The 23,838-nt window shown below is 47.7% G+C and overlaps 2 protein-coding genes across 5 annotated transcripts; both read left to right on the plus strand.

Moving 5' to 3' along the window:
- Positions 1–10,633, plus strand: LOC135805673 (uncharacterized). The gene is made up of 7 exons (XM_065319751.1): positions 1–434; positions 3,416–4,815; positions 5,675–5,725; positions 6,103–6,329; positions 6,794–7,021; positions 7,479–7,694; positions 9,360–10,633. Exons 1-7 carry the CDS (start codon positions 358–360, stop codon positions 10,257–10,259), a joined length of 3,099 nt encoding a protein of 1,032 aa, XP_065175823.1. The 5' UTR covers positions 1–357; the 3' UTR covers positions 10,260–10,633.
- A 512-nt stretch (positions 10,634–11,145) lies between these two features.
- LOC135805675 (tRNA (cytosine(72)-C(5))-methyltransferase NSUN6-like) lies at positions 11,146–22,100 on the plus strand. Of its 4 annotated transcripts, none has more exons than XM_065319756.1 (10): positions 11,146–11,395; positions 13,177–13,269; positions 14,355–14,556; positions 15,873–16,026; positions 16,617–16,777; positions 17,650–17,690; positions 18,249–18,393; positions 19,682–19,845; positions 19,993–20,118; positions 20,376–22,100. In XM_065319756.1, exons 1-10 carry the CDS (start codon positions 11,306–11,308, stop codon positions 20,628–20,630), a joined length of 1,431 nt encoding a protein of 476 aa, XP_065175828.1. In that variant the 5' UTR covers positions 11,146–11,305; the 3' UTR covers positions 20,631–22,100. The 4 variants fall into 4 exon arrangements, with proteins under 4 accessions (XP_065175828.1, XP_065175829.1, XP_065175826.1 ...); XM_065319757.1 differs by having other exon boundaries at positions 13,180–13,269; positions 20,376–22,099; XM_065319754.1 differs by having other exon boundaries at positions 13,177–13,296; positions 20,376–22,098.
- Positions 22,101–23,838: the final 1,738 nt, after the last annotated feature.

Genomic DNA, 23,838 nt, shown 5'->3' on the forward strand with positions numbered 1-23,838 from the left:
TATCGACGTCGACTCGAAGCATGTTGCCACTGTGCGCTAGCCAAGCCCAAAAAAGACATTTTCCGCACATGGTTTGGCACTCTCGCCTGCGCGACACAATCGCTCTGTGACAGTGACAGTGTAGCTCGCAAGTGCACTGGCACTCCTACTACTGAGTCTGTCTGTGAGTGTGTGACCGATCCTTGAGACAAATGTACTGGCTCTAGCTGGTGTAAAGGGCGCAGTTGTCACTTATTTCAGCACATAAATCTGCAGTTCCTTGTTGTGGCGAGCAGATCTCCGCGTAGCGTGGTGCAAACAGGAACTGGGACAGGAGAGAGATTGTACTTTATTGCAGAGCAGTCTAGGATAGCCGCCATGGTCGTGGACAAAGATGAAGGTCGGCCATGCCTGTCCTGTGAAAAATGTGATGGCTTCTCGCTACACGTGTGGAGGTAAGCTACTGAGTCTGTGACAGTGTGCCATGTCACGAACGCAGACTTTCGTGCATGTTGACGTTGTGATTAGGATTGGTTTTGGGAGCCTAGCACATCGTACCCGTGTCAAGCGGTGTTACTGTCATTGCTTGCGAATCGTTGACTGCAGCTACTGCTGGTGCCATGGTGCCAGGCCCCGTAGCGTGAAAACCACTACACTCCACAGTCATCTGTGCCTGTGGTTTTATGTTTCCAGTTTCCCCCGCATACACGTACACGTACCGCAGCTAGCCACTCGACATGTCATCGACGGGGTTTCCTTTGCAATAACCTGTGTACATGTGTACTGAAAAATGGCGCTTGGTGCATGACAGGTCCTCCTTCACAACCCCACGCCTTGATCATTTCCGAAGAGGGCTGCGAAATGTTTTGTTCTAAGCCAGTACTGTTTACTGTTTAGCGACGGAAATTGTCATCACATTCCGCGCCCGCCGTGGACTGGATAGAAAAATCGTCTCTGGAAAAAATTCTTTCGTCTTCGTTCTCGGCCCCATATCATATGCGCATACTACTTACTAGCCTGCATGAAGCAAACATTTTCCGTGATTGAACGTTTCAAAGCGAAATATAATAAAATGGACACGAATGATGATCGTTGTGGCGGTGCTGCTGTGCTGGATGCTTGGTTGGTCCTGGCCTGGCCGCACGCGTTCTGTGCACGTGCGGCTATCCTTCTCAGAAGTGGCTGGCTACATCCTGGATCGACCGTCGACTGTATGTACGCTACATAGCCTAGCCCTTACCTGCATGAGTACTGGCACTTGGCCGGCTTCACTCAGTCTTGACAGACTCAGTGCAGTGCTGCCGAGATCATGCATGACGGTGTCGGTGGGCCAAGATTGTGCAGGGTGGGGCTGGGCCATGGACATAGCGCCTGCAAAATGTTTACCATGGTTTACAGTCTTGTAGATCTAAAGTCTAAACACAGCCCGTTGGATTGTACTTCAGTACCTTGAATACACTTAGTGACTTACAGACAGTAGACAGTACTGTTGTTGAGCTCCTCCCTGGGCCCAGCCTCTTGAAGTGCACTGAATATTGCATCTATCTACTGGCACTGGCTACATGACATAATTGTAGTTTTAGCATGGCTAAATATAGCACTGAGCCAGGCAGCAACAGCTCAGTGGTGCAGCTATCATGGTTATTGACAGGCCGAGGCTATAGTGCGGGGGGGTTCAACGTCCAAGTATATTTCAACTTCCCAGCAAGTGATCCTATGGTGGCATGCACCAGAGCACTACCATTTTGCTCCCAGTGCTTCAATTCAAGTTGGTCAAATTCGATTCTCCAAAGCGAAGCCGAAAATCTGCGGTGATTATCCAAATCTGCACAGCCACTAGTGCCGCGTGACTGGAGAATTGAGAAAAGAGCAAGTGCAAAAGAGAGAGAGAGAGAGAGAGAGAGAGAGAGAGAGAGAGAGAGAGAGAGAGAGAGAGAGAGAGAGAGAGAGAGAGAGAGAGAGAGAGAGAGAGAGAGAGAGAGAGGGAGGGAGGGAGAGGGAGAGAGGCCCTAAACTAGGCGCAGACAAACTATGTCAACTCGATGCAAACTGTGAAAATGTCTTCTCGCTACGCTGCAAGACACTGAGACACCGATCAGTCTCGCATCACAAGTATGCAGACATGTTTCCACTGACATCCTTTCCACATCTGCATTCTTTTAAATTCACATTTCGTGAGAGAGTTGTAGCAAACTGACCTTTCCTTATCCATTGGAAGACCGCCACTAAGTATACATATGCAGGGAAGGCTGCAATGTGTACGTACATAAGTTATACGTGGGAAGTCCACCACTATATACACAGGCCCGTCGCACCGACTCTGGAGGTGGGGTGGCCATGGAGGGGGGTCCTCCCGCGGGGAAAATTTTCAAAAATTGAAGCCGATTGCAAGCATTTCCGGGCATTTGGTGCCATTTCAGTGAAAGTCTTTTTGATTCTGCAACAAACCGAGAAGACGCTTCGATCGGGGACAAACATTACCCTCCCCCGGGAAAAAATTTAAAAATTGAAGCCAATTGCAAGCATTTCCAGGCATTTGGTGCCATTTCAGTGTAACTGCAATGAAAGACTTTTTTCTGCAACAAACCACGATCGGGGACAAGGATTTGTCACGTTTGCGCTAAGCTGGGATCATCGCGCTTTGTTGTAATGTGCTCCAAAAAAAGGCCGAAAAAGTGGGGCGGCCTCAGCCGCCCAAGCCGCCCCGTCTGTGACGGCCTTGATACATATCCATGGCCATCCTCAAGGCCACCACTTGGTGCAATCAGAACGTTCACATTGTGTACAAGTAAATACCCAGCTATTGCTAGGAGGGACAAACTCCGTGGCATACAGGGACCTTGCCATTTTTTTCTTCCCTGCCATCTTCATAAAGTTACTGTGGTTTAGGGCTCTCTAGGCTACCCATGGTCATAAAGTTGTGTACATACACGTACGGACAAATTGGGGTTCGGTGACCTTGGTTTCTGCTGAGCTGAAAATTGAGGTAGGGATGAACGTGCGTCTTGCTGCTTGTGTACTTGATGACACCCATGCTGCAGCAACCAGTCCACACGGAAATCCCGGAATGGGTCTTCTGCTGCAGACTCTCAGTAAGACGGTGCACAAAGCCAGCACAATGAGGCACTGCAGCTGATCTCTGCACAGCACAATCACATTTCCACACTACCACAACCCGTGACCAGTTATGGCAGAGTTCAGCTGCACTTCACTGACACTCGCTCTTTTCTTGTGATCCTGTTGGCTTATCAATGCACTAATCCTCATTCTCTTTCCATCTGTCCTTTTGTTTCTTCCTTCTCCTCTCTCTCTCTCTCTCTCTCTCTCTCTCTCTCTCTCTCTCTCTCTCTCTCTCTCTCTCTCTCTCTCTCTCTCTCTCTCTCCTTCCTATCTCCCACTTTCTTCTACATCTTTCTTCTCATTCCATGCTTTGCAGGAAGCGATGCCGTAACTGCTTCTGCAAGCGAGAGGAGCATGATGTAGTTTCAGGTGGCGAGTCAGCCAGTGAGAATGAGGAAGGAAGTCCAGAGAAGCGCACCATGGACTTTAACAGCGGGGCCCGACGAGGTCCACAGTCAAACGATCCGTCATCTCGAGTGAAAAAGACAGGAAAGAAGTGGGTCAGACCTCCGGCGGAGGTCGAATCCATGCCACAACGGCCAGCTGGAACTGGAAAGAAATGGGCACCTCCTGCTGGCAGTAGCTCTTCAGCAGGTGATGAAGGATCTGCAAGTGGATACTCTGGAAAACGGTGGAACACGTCTGCTGAGGGCGGCTCAGCGGGAGGACCAGGCAGTGGAAGCAGTGGACCCGGCAGTGTTGGCACTGGAGCTGCTGGCGGTGCGGGCGCTGATGCCAGAGGCGCTATCCGTCCGCCAGCAGGATTCGAACACCTAGAGTTGCCTCCACCACCCCCTCCTGGTGGTCCTGGTGGTGCCGGTGGTGCTGGTGGTCCTGGCAGTGCTGGTGCAGCCGGAGCAGGGGACGCCGATCAGTCTGGTAGTGCTGATCGACACGTGTCATTCCAGCTTGATCGAAACACAGAACACGCCGCGGATATGCCAGGCAGTGATTCAGGCTTCTCAGCATCCGCAGGAGCTGGGGGAGTTGGAGCATCAGCCGGCGTGTCAGCTGGGATTTCAGCAGGAGACTCTGCTGGTGCTGGAGGCAGTTCTGGTGGCAAATCTGACTTTGACATTGACATTGACTTCGATGTGGATAAGATCCTGGCCAATGCTGGTTTGGACATGGGAGACAGCAAGGCCGCGGATAGTGATGTTGGTGGTGCCGCGGCAGTCGGTGGTGCTGGTGCCTATGGCAGTGCTGACAATTCTGGTGCCTATGGCGGTGCTGGTGGTGGTGAGTATGGTGCTGGTGGTGTTGGTGCCTATGGCGGTGCTGGTGACTATGGTGCTGGCGGTGCTGGTGCCTATGGTGGTGCTGGTGGTGTTGGCGGTGCTGGTGCCGATGGCAGTGCTGGTGACTATGGTGCTGGTGGTGCTGGCGCCTATGGTGCTGGTGGTGTTGGCGGTGCTGGTGGTGTTGGCAGTGCTGGTGAGTATGGTGCTGGTAGTGCTGGTGCCTATGGTGCTGGTGGTGTTGGCGGTGCTGGCGGTGCTGGCGGTGTTGGCGGTGCTGGCGGTGCTGGTGGTGTTGGTGGTGTTGGCGGTGCTAGTGAGTATGGTGCTGGTGGTGCTGGTGGCGCTGGTGGCGCTGGTACCTATGGTGCTGGTGTTGCTGGCGGCGCTGGTGCTGGTGGCGCTGGTGCTGGTGGTGTTGGTGGTGTTGGCGGTGCTGGCGCTGGTGCTGGTGGTGCAGATGGAAGTAGTACTGGGGGTAAGTCAGTGTGGTAGTGCAGCATTTCTATGCCGGCATTCCTGTGTTATTATGAGGTGCTCTTGCCATGCACAAAAGACCAAACCTAAACTTACCTCACCCTTCTGTAGAGAGAGGACGTTGATTTGCCGGTATCAGCCCATGACCTGTTACTTGGATGTGCATACTGTAAAAGCAGAAATTTTCGGTGGTGTTTTATTTTCGGTAACTTCGGTGCCGAAATTTTTACCGAAAATAAAACGCACCGAAAATGTCGGTATAGTACTAGTACACTTACCTGGAACGCGGGTGTACCGAAAATTTCCCTCCGCCGAACTGCCGATTTTGGAGAATACCGAAAATATTACACCACCGAAAATTTCTGCTTTTACAGTAGCCTCTTTTCCGTTACATGTACAGGGGTATGGTCTAGGCAAAGAGGAACGTACATATAGTTACGCATACACTATGCAGCTTTACTGTGACACTGATGCTGTACAATCTAACTTAGCTGTGACGGGCTGTGACTGTGCAGTTTCGAAGTGGAGTGGATATGTGAACTACAGAGTTACGCTCCGCTTACGTGAAGAGCCAAGATAGAAATCTGTCCCATTATTGTAAATGAGAGCTTAGAATTTGTTTAGCGCAGTGCTGCTCAATGTTCGCTTAAATCCGGGCGCTGTGCGGCCCTAGACTTACAAATTCTAGGGTGTGAACTGGTGCAGGTCGCAAACTTGACCCACCCGCGGTCGGATTTCGTGGAGCTTGTGTTCAGCCAGGACTTGTCTCGTGGAATGCGAACAGAATTCAGCTGAATGGCGGGTTTTTGATGGCGTTATCACCATACAGTGTTTGTTGTTTTAATGTGCTGGATCTGCAGCGAGCATCAACGTCGAGTTTGGAAAGGGAGGTGGTGCAGGGGGAGATACAGGTGAGTGTACACGATTGAACAATGCTACCACCAGCCTACTGTATTTTGAGAAAGAATCCAATAGAAGTTTGGTCTCCGTAAAATATAGCGTTCCAGTTGAGTACCCTTTGAGGATGGGCTTTCAGACTAAAATGTCCTCGTCTGTAACGTCACTATCCCAGTGCCGCTACACAGATCATGTGCAGTATGAAAATCAAATCCAGTTCCTTGCACACCAGCCGAGCAGCACTTAGTCTTTTTTTTGCCCAAATGCACTGCATGTACAGTCTTCAAGCGATCGGTTTGCAGTGCTGCTCCTGTTGGTTGGGATTCAGTTTCCTCATTCATCAATCATCATGTACAAGTGCATACCTGTTTGTTTGTTTTGATGCACTTAGGCGATGCAGACTTCCCGGAGTTCAACCCAGGTGACTTGCCAGATCCACTGAGCGAGTTGGACAGCCTTCTGCCGCCATCAGCTGACGATGACAGCGGGGCAGCAGCTGGAGGACATGCAGATGGTGGAGCGAGCGCGTCGGGTCCCAGTGCAGCATTCGACATGCCCAGTACACAGCTGGTGGTGTCATCCTACACCTGGGTTCCGGTCGGGCTGTCTTCCGATGAGGTATGTGCGGCCGTTAGGGGCTAGTACTGAAAGGATACGATGGCATGCGGTCTTACCCGGGCCACCCACATACCATGCATTGGCAGTAGGCTGACATTTCATTTCTGTGTTGCTACACCTGTAGTACAGGCATGTGGTAATGCAGCACTGGCTCTGCCATTGTCACTGTCACAGGCTTTCCTTGAACCTTGGATTCGGTGTTCAGCCTACACCGGTTGGGACTATGTGTAGAGCTTATAATGTGTAGTCTCAGATTACCCAGGTTACATCACGGGGTCGTGTATTACCTTACGCATGCACTTCAAAGTTTCTACACTTGGGCAGTTTGCCACCTCCTTTATTGTAGGCTCTTTTGACACCTCTTGCCATGCTATGACTGTAGTGGCCATCACTACTAACTTAGGCCAGTGAGCCTAGTCAGAATTTGAAGTAAAAAAAACCCAATTTTGTCTTCTTTCCAATAGACCAACCAGTTCCTGGCAGACATCCCACTGGAGTTCCGTCCATTCGACACGGCTGATGGACGGCAAAAGTCAAACAAATGGCGACAGGAGCAGAACCCGCCTCATGACATCGACCCAGCTGCAGGGAACAACTTGAACAAAGAGCAGACGGAAGAGTTGAAGGAATTCATTCAACTGAGAGAGCAGCAGAATCATGGTATTGGCAAGGCAACATCATCCAGCAATCAGGTATGACTTTGAGTGCATTGCGATACTGGAACAGTGGAAGACCTGCAATATACATGGTACTGTAACTGATTTGTAGCTCGTTTATCCTTTACTTCCTGTCCGAAGCGTAGTCTCTGTTGTAAGTTCTTGGCCTAGATGCATACTACTTGTAGCTCATACTGCTGTACGCTTGCCGGAGATCTTCTGTCTCACAGTCTCATGGCAGGCTCTGTTCTTGCAGCAAATAACACCCAGCTTTTCAGCCTGGTACCTGAGCTAGTCCAGTCTCTGCTGTTGCTTTTCTCGTGTGCCGCTACTGTGACAAGGCCGGAATCAGCTGGCACAGTGCTTGTACAAGGCACATTCTATTTCATTCAAGTGCATGTATAACGACGGTATGTGCTAGGATTTACAAGTACATCTGTTAATTTTAAAGCTGTGTTTTTGGGTGCGCTTTCTCTTTGTCCCCAACCTGCAGACCAGCTGCGATCGGTGTCACAAGAGGTTTGCGCCGCCCGCAGTGGTTGTCGAGGCTGACCGCCTGCCCAACAGGGCGTGGCATCCGCACTGCTTTACATGCAAGACCTGTGACCAATTCCTGAGCCAGCTGGAGTACTATGCGTCAGACAGCGATCTCTACTGTGGTCGCCATCATGCCGAGTTGACCAAGCCGCGCTGTGGCGGTTGTGACGAGGTAGGTTTTGTGAATTTCGATGGACCAGCATTTTTAAAAGCATTACTTGGGGAAGTGGGGTTGGTGGACTTGGAGAAAATATTATCTTGCACAACCGTAGTACGTGTGCGATGAGAAGCTTTCAACGTAAGCCTCATACCCTACATGTAACTTAGAGCAAAACAATATTTATTTGTTCTACTGAGCATTCAATGGCTGCTCAAATTACAGGAGCTGATAGAAGAATGCGGTGATGCTGCGTCTGTACTTGACAACGAATTTTCGTGTCGAGCAGCGTTCGAATTTCCCTGTTTGCGCATTTCTTGAAGTTAGTGACTATGGGTGCGTTTGGTTGGTACGAACTAGAACAGGATTCACCAGAACAGTGCGTTTGGTTGGGACTGCACCTGTTCTGGGTCGGCCAGAACATGTTCTGCTTGCTCCGGCCTCGAGGCCGGAGCAGACCGAGCAGTTTCACTTTTTCACAGTGAAACCTGGCGGGAACATCGATTTTAGTCCCAAATGATCACGTGCATACGCTTTTGGGTTGGATTCGTTGTACCGTACAAAGTGACCATGGTGACCCATACGCATTTTGAAAAATGCACCAAGTTTGGCACATTTTTCACAAAAATGTGCTCTGTTTCTGGAGTACCGTTTGGTTGACATGAGGCTGCTCCATGTGCACCAGCTGTTCGATCCTGTTCTAGATCATACCAACCAAACGCACCCTATGACATGCCGGGTGCCCGTCTGATCAGCACAAATAGATTACTACAGTCGGATAAAGGATGCTATGTCAAGACCATTATTTCCCATTTTAAAAACTTCCACAGCCTGGTATGGTAAGCATCCATCAATGGCACCTATTAATAAAAACGTGGCTGCAGCCTTTTTGCGGGGCAACTTGTCCCATATTTGACAGGTACAGCCACCTCTAGTACATGTACGTGTGAGTATGACTAGTCGACTGTACATAGTTCATGGCCGTTTAGGCTGTCATCACACCACAGTACAAAGCGCTGCGTCTACGTCCACGTAAGGAGTTTTAAGTCGGTCGTCATGATGATCCGTATACGGGGTGAAAACGGGAGCAGAGGAAACGGGAAACGTAGACGTGGCGGGAGAGGGGGGGGGGGGGGAGGAGGTTGGTATGCGACTTTTTGGATGAACTTGCGCATCTCCCCAGTCTTTTTCCAAGTGACCTTGTACGTGCGTTTGAATTATAAAATTTCTCCAAAAACGTGACAGTGTGTATGCGTCAAGAACTGTGCCTGTCTGATGACACGACCACCAGTTCTGGGGGTTTTCACTGTAGTGTAGACGTAGACGTAAATGGGAGTCTGAGAATGTAGTGTGATGACGGGCTAATGCAGGGCTGGTCACATGATCACAATGCGTGTGGCTGAAATGGACTTGCCCCGCAAAACTAAATGGCGGGAAGATTATGCATAGAATGGACTCGGGTGGAGAGCCAAGGATAAATTTATAGAAAAGAAAAAGGACCAAGGAACTACAAGTTATCGCATGAGCTGATTGTTTAGTAGCTGGTGGTGTTAGCGGACATTATAGCGTAACTTGTATTGGTCCTTTTTTTCTTTTCTATATTGATGCATAGCTCCCATTTTGAGAATACATGTACATGATGAACCTATTCTCCATGGTTGTGCTGCTGTTGGCTTGCAGTTGATCCTGGTCGGCAGCTTCACCAAGGCGCAGGACAAGACCTGGCATGCACAGCACTTCTGCTGCATCAGCTGTGATCGGCCACTGGCGACGGACAGCGAGAAGGAGGAGTATGCCAAGTACAAGGACCAGGTCGTCTGCCTGAAGTGTTACGGCGACAAGTTTGCGCTGAAGTGCGACGCCTGCCAGCTGATGATACCTGCTGGTGCGGAGCAGTTGGGCCACGGCGATCGGCAGTGGCATATCGAGTGCTTCTGCTGCTTCAAGTGCCAGAGCAAGCTGGATCCGGACAGCTTCCTGGTCGAGGACGGCAAGCTGTGGTGCGAGAAGTGCTTCACGGCCGACAAGGGAGCGCGCTGCACGGCATGCGATCAGCTCATCTCGCCCTCAGCACCTGCCGTATCCGTGGGCGACCGGAAATGGCACGAGTCCTGCTTCCAGTGTGCGGCCTGCAGAGCTCCGCTCGCCGGCCAGGAGTTCTTCGATCACCCGACGGGTACGCACTGCAGCAAGTGCTATGGCGACAAGCTTGCAAACAAGTGCCGCAAGTGTGGCCAGCGCCTGGGACCGGAAGGCGGACTGACGTACAACGACGTCAGCTACCACCCGGCGTGCTTCACCTGCGGCCAGTGCGGCATCGAGATCAGCACCGGCGAGTTTGTGGCCAAGGACGACGAGCTCTACTGCAAGGGCTGCTTCACGGGAACGGTGGCGCCACGCTGCAACGCCTGCGACAAGCCGATCACCAGCGAGGGCCGCGACAGCAACTACACAAGCCACGAGGGAAAGTCGTGGCACAACACATGCTTCAGTTGCTGCGTGTGCGCGACCAGCCTGGTCGACGCAGGCTTCCTGTACAAGAATCAGAAACTCCACTGCAAGGGCTGTGTGCTGAAGTAAAATGATACCCCGGCTTCACTCTCTAGTATCATGTGACATGTGTGTGTTTCACATTCAGCCTTTCTTAGCATGCTACCACAGGTTTCCATGTATCACTGCTTTACTGCCCATTTAAATTTACATTCAAAGTCACTCCACTTTCTCAAAATGATAATGGCGTGTTTAAATAATGCCTCCTGGCCAACACATGTCATGATGCATTTGAGCAGATCATGCGGCTTTGGCTGCCTTTTATGGAATTTATCTAATTCTGGTTAGGCCGCTTTTTATCTAGGTTAGCTAATTAATTTAGAAAGATATTACTGGCATCATCGTTGCTTTCATGCCAACGGTGACCAATACAGTAGCTGTGCCCACACTGCCAGCTCTTACAATACCGGACTTGTATTGCGCTCAGTTCCTGTGATGGCCGACTACAAAATTGTAGATCGTCGGGTCGCTTCCACATGGTCACTGAGCAGAACTCTACAGAGAGCAAAATAATCAGATAAATGAAGATACATCTCCATGTAGATAGAGTCCACCAACAACTGAGTACATTGTACTACAGTACAGACTATGAGTATGACTTCAAAGATAACACAAGGCAGGGCTGCGGGGCCTGACAATAATGATCTGGGGCGTCAACTCATCTGCATCAGTACAGTGTGCTGTAAAAATAACATCAGTTCTACAAAGTCTTGTAGCTGCTGGGATATGTGTACGTGTGTGTGCACGTGGAAGGGAAACACCCTTTGCTCGGGGCTTCCCCGTTACGCACGTGACTGTACATCCTTTTACAGCAAATCAGTTTGCATCACTACACTTAAGTCTTTGTAGGGTCCAGTAGTAGTAGGGATCGGGAGTCGTCAAATATTTGACGACTCCCTGGTCTGCATATGCATGCACATTTTTTTCATTCACCACACCATGCTTTTGAATTTCACTCCACACCAGTACATGTACCTGGACTGAGCTACATGTAGTGAGCCTTCCTGAACTGCGAGCCAATTGCGAAGGCATTGCAGTATTTTCTCCCGTCAACATACCGGTAGTACGGTAGGAGCATGGCAGAAATCAGCTGTGTTGATGTCTTCAGTGAAGATGTGACGGAGTTCCTTCGTAATACTTTATGCCACCAGCAAGATCAGAAAGAGGTCAGTCAGCCTTCACTTGTAGTTGTATTCCATACGTTGGTAAACTAGTTACTTGAAAGAGAAGCGATGAAGTGTTCTAGATATTATTAATCTAATATGTACGCATGCATCAAATTCTCTCGCACAGCCAGCCAATAGGACACAGTTATTCGTATTAAAAGGTTTCGTTCCCTCCTGTCAAAATACTACAGGGAATGATAAAAATTACTCCGGAGACCATAACAATAATGGCAATAAGTGTAAAACTACAACACTCAATGAGGTGTAATAAAATAAGTGGGAAAAAAAGAATATTACGGTGAGACTAACAACACTAGCAATAGTTTGTTGGTGCAATCTTCAGTAGGTCCGTCAAATAGTAATGGTAGATTTTTCTTGTGACGAGACGAGACCAGACGACGCTTGCAGACACCAGCACGAACACTGCACCAGTCACACTCCACAACAGCTAGAAGTTGCTCCTGACAAGCTGTGTTTCGTTCCATTATGATGTTGGGAACTCATCAGAGGAGAGGTAGATGTTGAATGAAATGGGTTGAACTAAATTATATTGTTTTATAGAAGATATTAGCGCAATGTGTGTACACTCAACGAACTATCATGTGTGACAAATCAACATGAATGGAATAGTGTAGAACGGAAGTGTTATGAACCCTGCCGACACAACTATCGCAGGTGCTATGTCAATCACAAGGAGAAAGAGAGGTGCACAGGATAGGTTACACTAAAACATTACGCATCGCACGTTAGACGTCCAAAATGATTTTGTTGGCTGTCACTCAGCTTCTACTTCACCCCCATCTTTGTCACCACGTCAGTATACTTTGTGACATGTAGTGTGTGTGTGTGTGTGTGTGTGTGTTTGTGTGTGTGTGTGTGTGTGTGTGTGTGTGTGTGTGTGTGTGTGTATGTGAGAGAGAGAGAGAGAGAGAGAGAGAGAGAGAGAGAGAGAGAGAGAGAGAGAGAGAGGGAGAGGGACGGACTGACTGACAGACAGACAGACTGACAGACAAACAGAGACAGACAGAGAGAAACACCCTGGGTTATTGTGCACAGCAATTATTCTTCAAAGTTGATAAGTCAAGGAAACATGTTTAGCTGAATGTGCTAATATCGGAGTGAACAGTACTAAAGCCAAAACTACAATAATATCACTAACATAAAGACCACTAGTCAAGACGAAATGCACATGTATGTACCGGTAAGTGTCAGTAAATTCAATCTGTTGTTTTTTTAGAGTCGTTATCCCCGATCTAAAATAGACGTAAAGGACTTACTGTATAAGCAGAAATATTCGTCTGGAATTTTATTTCGTCTTTTTCGTCCAAGGAACCTTTGGACTAAATTAAATGCCGGACTAATGTCGATTTGTCCAGCTTTTCTATACACTCGTATGATCCATGGACGAAATTTTCAACCGGACGAACTCCCTTTCTTTGGAGTTGGACAAAATTATTGACCGACGAAATTTTCTGCCTGTACAGTACTAAACGATTTGGGCAACATGATTTTGTCGCTAAACTCGATTTGTCGTTATATGCAAGTTCGTTATATCCAATCTCCACTGTAGTGCCAAATTGCGCTTCTCCTAAACCAACATCCCAGTACGTTCTGTTCTCCTGTTTAAAATAGTAAGAGGATTTAGGCACCACTGCACATTGCGATTTTTCACTTTCATTGCAAGCTGTACGTTGAGAAAACAACCGTGAGTTTGTAGGCCTATTTTTTTTGTCCTAACTCAAGTTCACATTGACTATTATTTTGTGTTTTATCTATGTCAGCAGTGGTCATCGTGGTCTGAATGGCTGGCTACGCCTCCGTTATGGACGGTGCTACGCGTCAACAGCCACCGAATCACCAAGGCGGAAGCGAAGGTTCGGCTCGAGTCATTCTTGGCGGAGGTATGACGGATATCCTTTAACCCTTTACTGTCCGTACATACAAGCATCGATCCAATGGGATCGATGGGGTAGGCATTTTGAAATTATCGTAACTTGCTCAAATCTAGGTCTTTTGGAGAAATCGAAATATGTAGGTCGAAGAGAAAAGTCTCAGCTGTCGCCTCGAACAATTCCCGAAGCGATACGAAGAGCGGTTGCTGAGTTATCGCACTCGTAATTCTGGTCCCGGGAAATGTCCGTTCAGAGCGCGACGCGCATGTCGACGGCTGGGATTTTCCCTGTTTACGTCACCTGTTGGCAAGGCTACACCGATTCAAATTCAAAAGTAGGTTCCCGGGAGTCTCTACGAAAATATTTGAGCTCGATACGAGCAACAGGGGTGACATGGTGGATTGAGATCGATCTCGAGCGTGAGCTCAGCGCTTTTGCGCGTTCCCTGGCTTGCAGCGCTGGACCAGTGCATCCTGTGGCGCCGAGTGTGGGCTCATTGCGTTCGTCTCGTCAAGACCTTTCCAGGATGCCCAAGATCGTGGAAATCGTCAAATCCAAACCAAAGTTACGTCTAATTTTAGTTTCAGATTTTGTGGTTGCGTGGGCTTGTATACATTTTAATCGGACAGTAAAGGGTTAAGGGTTGTTGGTCGTATCTGCTTGCATCAGGACGAATCCAATGAATGGACATTCTGTGTTGGAACGGGGCAGTGGACATAGAACCCTGCTGTGCTAAAGGGTCTTTGGTCAAAAGTTAGTCACGTATAGACTGTGATCACTTTGCGCAAGTTTGCGGAGGTGGAACGGCTGGATACAATCAAAAGACGGCCGCGTTTGGAAGCCGGAGATAGGTGTGCTTGTTGCTACCCCCTCCCTCATTTTACAAGATGGAAAAGGTTTGAGTAGATTTGTAATACATTGAATAAGTACTGGCGGTCAAACAGTGACGCCCATTTTATTTTTAAAGTGTGTCTAGCTATGTGCTATGTGATCAATGAAGCTTGTAAGCTGTGTCCTTCCTTGCCGTTATTTCATTTGGATGCATGTACGTGTGTTTGATCACACAGCATGCCAAGGTGAACTCAGCATGCGCTGGCCTGTCAGTAGTGGAGCATCCCCATCTCGACGATGCGTTGGTAGTAGCCAGTCCCAAGACTTCCCCTGCGCCGGAGCCCGCTACAAAGCAAGTCATCGTCGGTCTGCAGTGTGGCGTTGCCGTACTGAGAGGCGCTGACGTCTTTGCACCCGGCGTCCTTGCCATGGATACAGGTATGCTTTGACTCTTTGAGTGTACAGTTACACGGGTATGCTTTGAGTGTACAGGTACACGGTTACCGTATTTCCCCCATTCTAAGTCGCACCCCCATTTTCAGGTTTGAGCAATATACTTTCTATAATTACTTTCTTGTTGAGCAATATAATTTCGATATACAGTCGTCCCTCTATAATCCGGCACCTTTTGCTACGGCGTTTTCTGCTGGATTAACGAGGGTGCTGGATTAAGAAATCCTGCCCTCTGACACGGCCCTACCCAATTGCATGCATGTATCATATGTACGTCAAAACGCAGGGTTTTTCCGTGTCGACCCAAGTATTTGGTGCACGGCTTTATATTCTCAATTGTTCTCCGGGAATATACACAGTGATAAAGTGATAAAGTAAAACAGAGAACATGTTCACATGTACTCTTGCACACACACGCACACACACACACTCACCTGAAAATTGGCAGGACACTACTCCTTGCTAAAATAAGAAAGTATGGTTGGTTGACTGCCGTTGTCTCCTGGACAACATTGACCAGACTGGCCTAGCCTGGCCTGGCAAGGAGTGCACCTGTACGGTACGCGATTTACGACTGCCGGATTATGAAATCAAACTACGTGCAGTTTGAGCGATTCGTTTCAAAAAGTCACTGCCGGAGGCGGAATTCAAGTGCCGGATTAAGATGTAGGAATTGAACGAAAAAAATCGGTTTCGTCAGAAAGTGCGCCGGTTGACAAGGGTTCCGGATAAACAAGTGCCGGATTAGAGAGGGACGACTGTATTCATCCTCGATTGTGCGTCACACCCCCTTTTTTGCCCTTGAATTTCTAATAGAGTGAAAAGGTGTGACTTCTACTCGGGAAAGTACGGTATGCTTGAGTGCACAGTTCCACAGGTATGCTTGAGTGAACAGTTGCAAACAAAGTTGAAAAAGCTGCCCACCGTATTACTTTCTCCGAAGTGGATAGTACAGCGATGTGTACTTCGAAGTAGTTTACAACTTTACACTGTATGGCGTTAACGCTGCAGACCGCATTGGTCTACCATGCAGCTTATTACCTTGCTGTCCCATTGTCAATGATCCAATCATACAGACTAGAATTGCACCACTGTAGCTGAATTTTGAGAAGCATTGACATAGCATTAGCTATACCCGGGCATGGGACGTGAAGTTTGACTTTTGCCCAAACCAAGATGTACACGCTCCCTCTGCATATGTACTTCATGCACCAGTATGTAAGGCGGGAATGGAAGTGAACGGTACACTTCCTTCTACAGCTGCTGTAGTCTTACGTTGATGCTCTTTCCTTTGCTCCTAGCTGTGCAAAAAGGAGACACAGTGTCTGTGTACGCCGACGTCAACGGGTTGTGTAGACGAGGCCTTACCAAGCCGTTCGACGGAGCAGTGCAGTACGTGGGCAATGGCCGTGCTGACATCAGCCGCTATGCTCTCTTCCACACCGAACAACCCAGGTTTGTGCACAGCGAGTACCAGTGCGGTCTTTCTTTATACTCCTTCATCTCTCATCCATTCATGTTGCTACTTCCTCTAGAAACAACACTTTGTGACTTCCATCAGCTTGTCCATTATTGTGAATTGAGCTCCAAGCAATGAAGTGGTGGTGACTCCAAGTTAGACTCAAACGGTGCCGGTTTCTTTTGTCCTCTAATGTACATACTTCAAGCAAGTATATCCACTCATTGTCGTGAAGTGATTTCGTTCCACTGAACCAAATTTATTGAGCACATTAACTCCTTAGAATGTAAATAAAAAAGTCACCATGTTTTGTTTGTGGAGGAAATAGGTTTTTCCATGAGCCACAACACCATAACTACGCTCTCCAGCTGATCTTGACACATTGCCACAGCACACCACCAGCAAAGCGACACATCCGTTCGTACTGAATTCCCTTCATGCAGCTGTTTTAGAAAATAGGTAGCCCACAAATCTGATTGCCCAACGTCCATACTTGGCCGTGGGTGCAGAACATGCCCGTAATGGGACTGCTATTTGCAGACTGAATTTCCATTGTGTTTGGTCTTGTGTCTGTTGTGCACCTCAGTGGTGTAGCTATCACCATGACTCAGCCACTGTTCACCGCTCCACCGCTCAGTGGACTTCACGCCGACGCGCTCTTCCCGCAGAACCTGCCGTCCATCGTGGCGTGCCATGTACTAGCACCGCGGCCGGGAGAGACCGTCTTGGACATGTGTGCTGCACCAGGTACACATACGTTGTTGTGGGGCCGCGTGCAGTCGTGAATGCTTTATCGCATCGCGTGATAATAGTAAGCATGGATCTGGGTGGTCTAATCCAGCTACATGTAGCTGTGTAGATAGATACTTACCAGGTGCCTGTTAGGAAAGGACATTGGGAGTTATTATTATTATTATTATTATTACTGTATTAACTTTTATTTTACTAGGGTGTTTCCCACAGACCTAGTTCATCATTATACTTCCTGGGGGCTGTAACACGTTTGGCAGCTACATGTGCTGGCCATCCCTAAACTTTCTCTTGGCCTAGATAAGTCTTACAGGCCACTCATTTGAAACTGGCCCACTGCATTGCTGGGAACATACTGAAGGCCACTTTTGAAAGTATTCGCACAATATTCGTCGGAGCACGATTTTCAAAAGCGCCAAGAGATTGGGTGTGAATGGAAATTATCGGACAAAGATCTCGAAGCGCGAATTTCTAAAATGGAAAGAACAAGGAAAGAGAACATACTAAAAATCAGCAATTAGTAATTTCAGAGCAAACCTGGCCCAAAAGGTATAAGCCACCAAAAAAGTTCAGGAGTAATGACAAATGAGGAACAGGCAATGATACTTGATTTCGAGTAGATCATCCCCGCTCGAACCAGTCATATTCATTTTTTTTCTAAGTGCTGGGGAATTTGTGTTGATATAAATTGACAAATTGACATTCAAATATTATGATACTGAACAAGCGGCATGTTGCAGGCAAGCCCTGGGGACTAGTGTTAGCACAGCCGGCCGGTATTGGCATCAGCATGTTGCGAGTGTCTGTGTCTGACTTTGCCTGTGTCGACTGTCGTGTTGCTACGGTTTGTTGGTTGGGTTTCCCTGTAGGTGGCAAGACAACACACATAGCCAGTCTAATGAATGATACAGTGAGTGCATTGGTCGTTGTTTAGCAGACAGGCACAGTTGGCACAGTTGGTATCGCAAGCCGACAGAAGATTATAATGTGATAAATCTTGCCAAATGTTTGCAAGTTGTGTCGCTTTCAGTGCTGACTGATTTCGCATTAGCGTACTGTCAAGATTCAATGCATCATGCAATCCGAGCTTTTGCTGCCCGAATTTGCATACCGATGCATTCACTACGGTATCATTCCCGAGTATGGAATTTACCATAAATAGCTGCTGAACTTTGCCAAAAAGCCCAAAATATGCTTCAACTTTACCTATAAGTTTTCTTCGGATTGCAGCCACTATCCATCCGCTGATTTTACTTTTAACCCTGTGGTATTTTATACTACTACTACTACTACTTTACTAGTACTGTAGCACTCAAATTCAATGTGTGTGTGTGTGTGGTACATTGTGTGTGTGTGTGTATGTGTGTGTGTGTGTGTGTGTGGTACATTGTGTGTGTGTGTGTTTGTGTGTGTGTGTGTGTGTGTGCGTGTGTGTGTGCGTGTGTGTGTGTGCGTGCGTGGTGCACAGGGTGTTGTTGTTGCGCTGGACAAGAGCGCAGCACGTCTGAAGCGCGTTGAAGAGAACTGCCAGCGACTGGGGATCACCTGTGTGCGCTCGTATGCCTGTGATGCACGCAAGTCGGTGGCTAGACCAACCGCCGAGTCTCCCACAGGTACAGTCAGTCATGGGCAGACTGTAGGCTATCGACAAGAGACCACACACTACACTACAGACTACAGATTGATTTTGCTGATGTGTCTGTCCAGGTGCCTTACGGCAAGCATACTCTATTTTAAAATTATAAAAAGAGAGGACCGTAAGTTTACAAGTGCAAGTTATCTGTTTTGTCCAACACTAACGATTATCAACAGCTTTTTTTAATAAATATAATCGTTAGTACGAAATAGTGGTTGCGACTTCGGCGATGATTTTTTTTAGGAATGGGTTTACTCCCACACTGGAGCTCGCGCTATTCCGCCGACTTGACTTGACACTTGACTAACTCACGACTGCCATCTAGAGCACACGAGAAGTCCATCGAACCTTCGACTCGGCAAACCTGCAAGAAAGCACCACGCCCTGCTCAATACACAGTGTTTCGGAGAATTCACCCCTCATCAGTTGAGCTTGAGTAGGGTGAGGAAGATTCTGCCTGAAGAGCACCACTTATATAGTGCTCTCCAGTGTCAAGTGTCAAGTCGGCGGAATAGCGCGAGCTCCAGTGTGGGAGCAAACTCATTCCTAAAAAATAATCGTTAGTGTTGGACGAAACAGATAACTTGTAAACTTTTGGTCCTCTCTTTTTGTAATTTTAATCCTTGGCTCTCGACCCGAGTTTTAGGGCACGTTCGATTGCACAAATCCATTAGCCCCGAATCCGGATTTGTCAAATTTGGACCTGTTTGTTTGTACAAATCTGGATCTCGGTCGCACGGATCCGGATCCGACCAACCCACCTCCCAGAGCCGGATTTGACGGATTCATTTGCATCGTATCGACTCAAAACTCGAAATATGCGTACACTAGGTCAAGAGTTCACCATAATGCGTACAGGTACATCGAAATAGTACGGGATGAGATGTAGCAACTCGGTTGCTAAGGTCTTGAAACGGATTATCAGTTGGGCACATTCGATTGTATTCGTCTGATCGAAGTGATCTGGTCGGCGGGGATCGGGATCCAGTTTCCACAATCGAATGCCTTACACACCGTACTCTATTTTGATATCCATTGTTACGGCTCAGATGTCATGATGCTGCTGTGCTAGGAGTCATTCAAGAATCAAGGCCTCTGTACTTGTAACTGTTGCTGTGGCCGCTATAGCTGAAAGTAACTTACTTACTTCAAGCAATGCTGAACTGTCGTCTGTCCTAATTTTGAAAATGCTTTTTTATTTTTTTATTTACAGACGTGTGCCCATGTTTCCTTTGCTTCTATATTTGGTTTTGTTTCTCGTCCAGCTTCAGCCACATTGCAGTCACCGCCGTTTCCACCGGAGTCGTTTGATCGCATTCTTCTAGATGGTCCTTGCAGTGCACTGGGTCAGAGGCCACAAATCCGTAACAGTATCCCGCTCAAGGAGCTGCAGTCATTTCCGCCGTACCAGCGTCAGATATTTGAGCGGGTTAGTTCCACGCATTGACTTGCACTTCACCATAGCTGGTTTTGCAAGAATCGTAGTCGTAGCAGCTGTCTTCTCTCTTTAGGCGGCAACCTGTTCATGAATTCTGTTAACACGTGCATTGTTTTAATACTCTACAACTGTTGGCAGGCTGTTGAGCTTCTCCGACCCGGTGGTGTCCTGGTCTACTGTACATGTACTGTAACACTGGACGAGAACGAGGGTGCAGTTGCCTGGGCGTTGGCTAAGTTCCCGTGTTTGCGACTCGCAAAGCAGGTACGTTCCAGACATCCCGTTTGTGATGATTGCTTCAATGCTGTCTTGTGTTTTCCTTGACGCAAGCATGGACCTGCTCAAGCAGCAGCTACACATCGCCTATAGTACTTGCATGTAAGACTTTGCCTCTCACTGCTGTTGTCTAAATTACCTGATACCCTTGGTTAGAGTAAAAAGTTTGACAGTCCATTGTTTGCTAGCAGATCGATGCTGCTTTCATGGGTTTGTTGGTCTGTGTGTGCATACTATCTGCCCAGGAGCCTCACCTTGGTGGGACAGGCTTCACAGTGGATGGCTTGGACAGTGCACAAGCGGAACTCGTGCAGCGCTTCTCACCGTCACCAGCTGGCAGCCCATGTCGCCACCATCCTGAGAGCAATAGCACTGAAGCAGCCGCAGCCAGCCTGTCTTCTGCCTCTTCATCGGACAATGCTGGCTGCCACTCCAATGCGGCTAGTGTGAACAACGACACCATTGGGTTCTTCATTGCAAAGTTCACGAAGGAACTTTGAGTGGCAGGTACGTTTCTATTCCTTGCTGCGAATATGCTATGAACATGGGTCACCGCCCTTTTGATGTGGGCTGGCCGGGAATGTAACTGTGAGCTCCAGTGAGACCCTCTTGTTCCGACTGGCCATTGCATCTCCAAGCTCACACCCCACCCAGGATGACAGCATGCTGGCAGTAGCACATGCTAGTGTGTAGGTTGAAGCGGCCATGTCGAGGCAGTTACCATGGTTACCCGCACAGCATCAGGTGATCCACTTCAATCACATGTCGCACTGTGTTTGAGGCAAGCACATGGGTATTGCAGGCTCAGAAGAGCAATACACAATGATCCATGTGCCTAAGCAACCTTGAGCCTGAGCAGGGATCTCTTCGAAGCCATGATCCATACCTAGGCTGAGTGTCCAAAACGAATGGACTGGGCAAGCGGGGTTCGTACAAGTTGCGCGTGTTGGACGGCAATGGTGTCTCAGCCCGAGTCCCACTTCACTCACTCTTTGCTGGTGAGCGCTGTTGCAAAGCCGGCCAATACAGTTGTACCAGGAATGATACCATACCAACGTCATCACATTTGTACTTGATACCTGCAGCTTACTGTACTTGTACCTGATGGCAGGCAAACAGTCGTGCACTTGTACACCATCGCCACTGACAATCTTGGATCAGCGTCGGCGTCAGCATGAGTTTCACAAAGTGCTGACGTCACTGCCAAGGATCTTCTATACGACTAGGAGTCCTCACAGAATTGTGGTCTTGTTCACTAACATGTAGTGACCCATTGTATTTTAATCTGTTTATTTTTCTCCGTTGGATCTTCCTGCTTGAGTGTCGATGGGAAGATTGGAAACATGATAATTATATTGATTATAATCATGAACGTGTTTCTGCCTCCGAGTTGTTCTCCCCGTCGAGGGAGTTTCTTCGTCAATTTTGACTGACTGATTTTGTCCAGGCATGCCCTGTATAAGAATGCTCATCTAGAGCGACCACCTAACTGATACTACTTCAAGTATTCGATATGAAATGTTCACTGTGTGGCTCTCTGCGCCTGGGTCTCCCCTACGCACTTGCTACTGCAATACAATCATACATGCATCACAGTGCATTCTCTACAAACACAATACAGCATGTGACAGACCTTGTACTATCTCACTTTGTCTTCACATTCCTCACACATACCTAGAACGGTGCCCATCAGGGAGTACTAAAGTTTTAAAAAACTCTTTTAGTACACCCTGGTGCCCATCACAAAGTTCTCCTTGCATATTACTACTACTACTAGTATTATTGCTAGTACTTGCCCTGTACACTCAAAAACTTTATTTGAAAGAACCCGATTAATATGTAAAAGGACAGTGATGTTGAATAATACAGCACCACTGCACACCAACAGAGCCTATAATGGACTCTTGATAAGTGATCTTACTGCACACATTGTGTAGAACAAAACCCTCTTGCCCAGGACCAAGTACATGCACTACTGAGCACTGCGTTACTGGTATCGGACTACCGGTAATAATCTTGGAGAACTGTGTCCCGGGTGCTTTGCATTCTGCCGACACCGCATGTACCGTTACGGGTGTCTATTATAATCATTGCTAATGTGAAGTGGGCCAAAGGCTAAGTGGGCCCGGCCCGCGCACTACCAACTGGCCTGGCTATAAGATGGCATGCATTCCCAATGTTTGGCCAGCCTCGTTGACATTGGTGATACATGGGTCATCTAGTACTACAGCACACACACATGCACATACAATGACATGACATGCACACCAATGATCTACCAGAGCTCCTAAAGGGAAATAATGTTTCTCCATGATCAGCCCATCATGCTCAGTTTACTGCCCCTATCTGCTTCATTATGGATACAAGTTATGATGTCTCCCAGTCGATAACTTTAGTCAATGTTTGGCCTGCAAGTAATCTTGTAGTGCTGGACGATCTTCAACTTCAGGGCTAACGTAAAGACCGACCATTCTTTTGAACAAGCAAAATACAGTACTTCAAGTACATGTATGAATTGTGTACATAATTGTACATGTGCATGACTGCAACTGCATGTAATGCGCTAATACTAGCTAGTAATAGCCCTTAGAGGATGATGCTCGTCAGATTCTGCTCCAAAGCAGTGAAATTGGCAGAACCATGCAAGCCTTATGGCTGGCACTTCCTTGAATTCGGCTCGATTTCTTTATCCACATGCCAAACATGCATGAAACATACCAGAAAATGATCCAATTCTGCCAATTTTTCTGCCGGCATTATCCGCCAAGGGCTGGGGGGGGGGGGGCATTGCACACAACAAAAATAGTAATAAAATTAATGGTATGGTGAGTTGAAGGCTATGATGAGTGTAACTCAAGTTATCAGAGAACATCTCGATGTGTTTGCAATGTTCAGTGCTTTGTAGTGTGGCCTACTGTGGGTTGTGGAGGATGTTCCTTGCTGATACAACTGACTAATTTCTCCTCACATTGCCCAGTTCAGGTTTCAGGATATCTGCTTTTGTGATTTCGGTCCGAAACAAAATTTCTTTCCGGTGCTCTGATATACACTGTACCTACATTGTATGCTTCAAAGTTCAAACGTTGTCTGTTCTGCATACCCACTGCCGGGCAAGTCACGCCGATGATGGCGGCTTTTCACTCAGGCAAGTCTCACCCACATATTTGAGTGTGAGGACTGTTCGCACCCGGTACCCTTGAGCACCAGCATGCATTCAATTATAATTTGTGTGATGCGTAGCACATACTACTGAAGTAGTGTTACAGTTATAATTACATCTATAGGTACAGTAGCTGCGGTGCATATCACTTGTACTGTCACCTCATGATAATTATTGCCTACAGGACATGACATGTCTGTAGGTAATAATTATCATGAGGTGACAGTTGTATTGTTCTACAGTCCATTTCAAAACTATAGACGCGTACCTAGGCAAAAACCGTTATGCCAGAATCTATACCACATAAAATCTGTGATCACTTTGTGCATAAATTTTTCCAAATTGGGCGTCTGTTATCCAATCCTTTAGAAACTATTATGAGAGTAATTGTGGAGCGATCCTGAGCAATATTCCGAAAACTATTCTCAAAAAGTTCCAGCCAAATTTGAAATATTTCAAAAACCCTACGCGTCTATAGTTTTGAAATGCACTGTAGGCAGAGGATTCTGGCAGTTTGCTATAAAGCCTGTATACTATAATTATACATG

This window comes from Sycon ciliatum, chromosome 1 (assembly GCF_964019385.1).
Source record: "Sycon ciliatum chromosome 1, ocSycCili1.1, whole genome shotgun sequence".
Classification (NCBI taxonomy): Eukaryota; Metazoa; Porifera; class Calcarea; order Leucosolenida; family Sycettidae; genus Sycon; species Sycon ciliatum.

Coding starts and splice junctions, on each gene's coding strand:
- LOC135805673 (XM_065319751.1), top strand. CDS start 358: ATGGTCGTGGACAAAGATGAAGGTCGGCCATGCCTGTCCTGTGAAAAA. Junction 435..3,415: donor TTCTCGCTACACGTGTGGAG/GTAAGCTACTGA, acceptor CATGCTTTGCAG/GAAGCGATGCCGTAACTGCT. Junction 7,695..9,359: donor GCTGTGGCGGTTGTGACGAG/GTAGGTTTTGTG, acceptor GTTGGCTTGCAG/TTGATCCTGGTCGGCAGCTT.
- LOC135805675 (XM_065319754.1), top strand. CDS start 11,306: ATGGCAGAAATCAGCTGTGTTGATGTCTTCAGTGAAGATGTGACGGAG. Junction 13,297..14,354: donor TCGAGTCATTCTTGGCGGAG/GTATGACGGATA, acceptor TTGATCACACAG/CATGCCAAGGTGAACTCAGC. Junction 14,557..15,872: donor CGTCCTTGCCATGGATACAG/GTATGCTTTGAC, acceptor CTTTGCTCCTAG/CTGTGCAAAAAGGAGACACA.